Here is an 868-nt window from a genome sequence, read left to right on the forward strand (position 1 = left end):
GAGCCTGGTTCTGCTGGAGGTTTCTTCCTTTTAAAAGTGAGTTTTTCCTTTCCACTGTGGCCATTATACTTGCTCAGGATGGGAGACTGCAACAAAGCCAAGATTCAACTTGTCTGCTGGATTCCTTAGATAGAGAACTTTACTAACTGGCTTTTCTATGTATGTGAATGTTCCTGTAAAGTGCCCTGAGACAACTTTGTTGTGATTTGGTGCTATATAAATAAAGTGAATCCAGGCACAAATAATAAACAATTCTAGTTTTGGCTGAAATGTTTCTTATGGTCAATTTTTAATGGAAGTTCAAAAAAAGGATCGATGTGTTTGTGATGCGCACTGGTAGAACAAACATTTGGTAACAAATTCATTTCAGGGTGCAAAGATACTGAATAGGTTATTGTGACCGGAATTGTTATGTCACGCTGTCATCCAGCACACTGACCTGATCTGATAAGACAACGCTCAACCATTTGTATACTGACAGAGTTAAGAGGAAAATAAATAAAAGGACATTACAAAATAAATGGCTGGTGATTTTTTTTCCCTTTCGTTTTTTTTTTTTCCTCAGAGGTGGGGTTTGAGAGGCATCAGGCCAAGGAAGATATAAATGCAGCAGCACACACAGGTCAAACACTTGGGGACCGACCAGGCCGGACAGCTGTGTGATCATGGCGAATCACTTGCAGGTCACCTGTTTTACAGCACTGGCTCTGTTATGCTGCTTAACTGGAAGAGAAGCTGAGGCCCAGAACATGCCCCCTCAAAAGCCTTACCACCCTCAGAAACCTCAGTATCCTCCACAGTATCCCCCTCAGTATCCCCCTCAGTATCCCCCTCAGTATCCCCCACAGTATCCCCCTCAGTATCCCCC

The 868-nt window shown here is 43.0% G+C and overlaps 1 protein-coding gene across 1 annotated transcript in view; it reads left to right on the top strand.

Moving 5' to 3' along the window:
* The first annotated feature begins 665 nt into the window (after positions 1–665).
* LOC119415652 (zona pellucida sperm-binding protein 4-like) overlaps positions 666–868 on the top strand; it is a 2891-nt gene continuing 2688 nt past the window's right edge. Inside the window, exon 1 of the mRNA XM_037682809.1 lies at positions 666–835. Within this exon, the coding sequence (XP_037538737.1) occupies positions 666–835 (170 nt within the window). The remainder of the gene's footprint in view (positions 836–868) is intronic.

Source organism: Nematolebias whitei, chromosome 10 (genome assembly GCF_014905685.2).
Source record: "Nematolebias whitei isolate Nwh7 chromosome 10, NemWhi1, whole genome shotgun sequence".
Taxonomy (NCBI): Eukaryota; Metazoa; Chordata; class Actinopteri; order Cyprinodontiformes; family Rivulidae; genus Nematolebias; species Nematolebias whitei.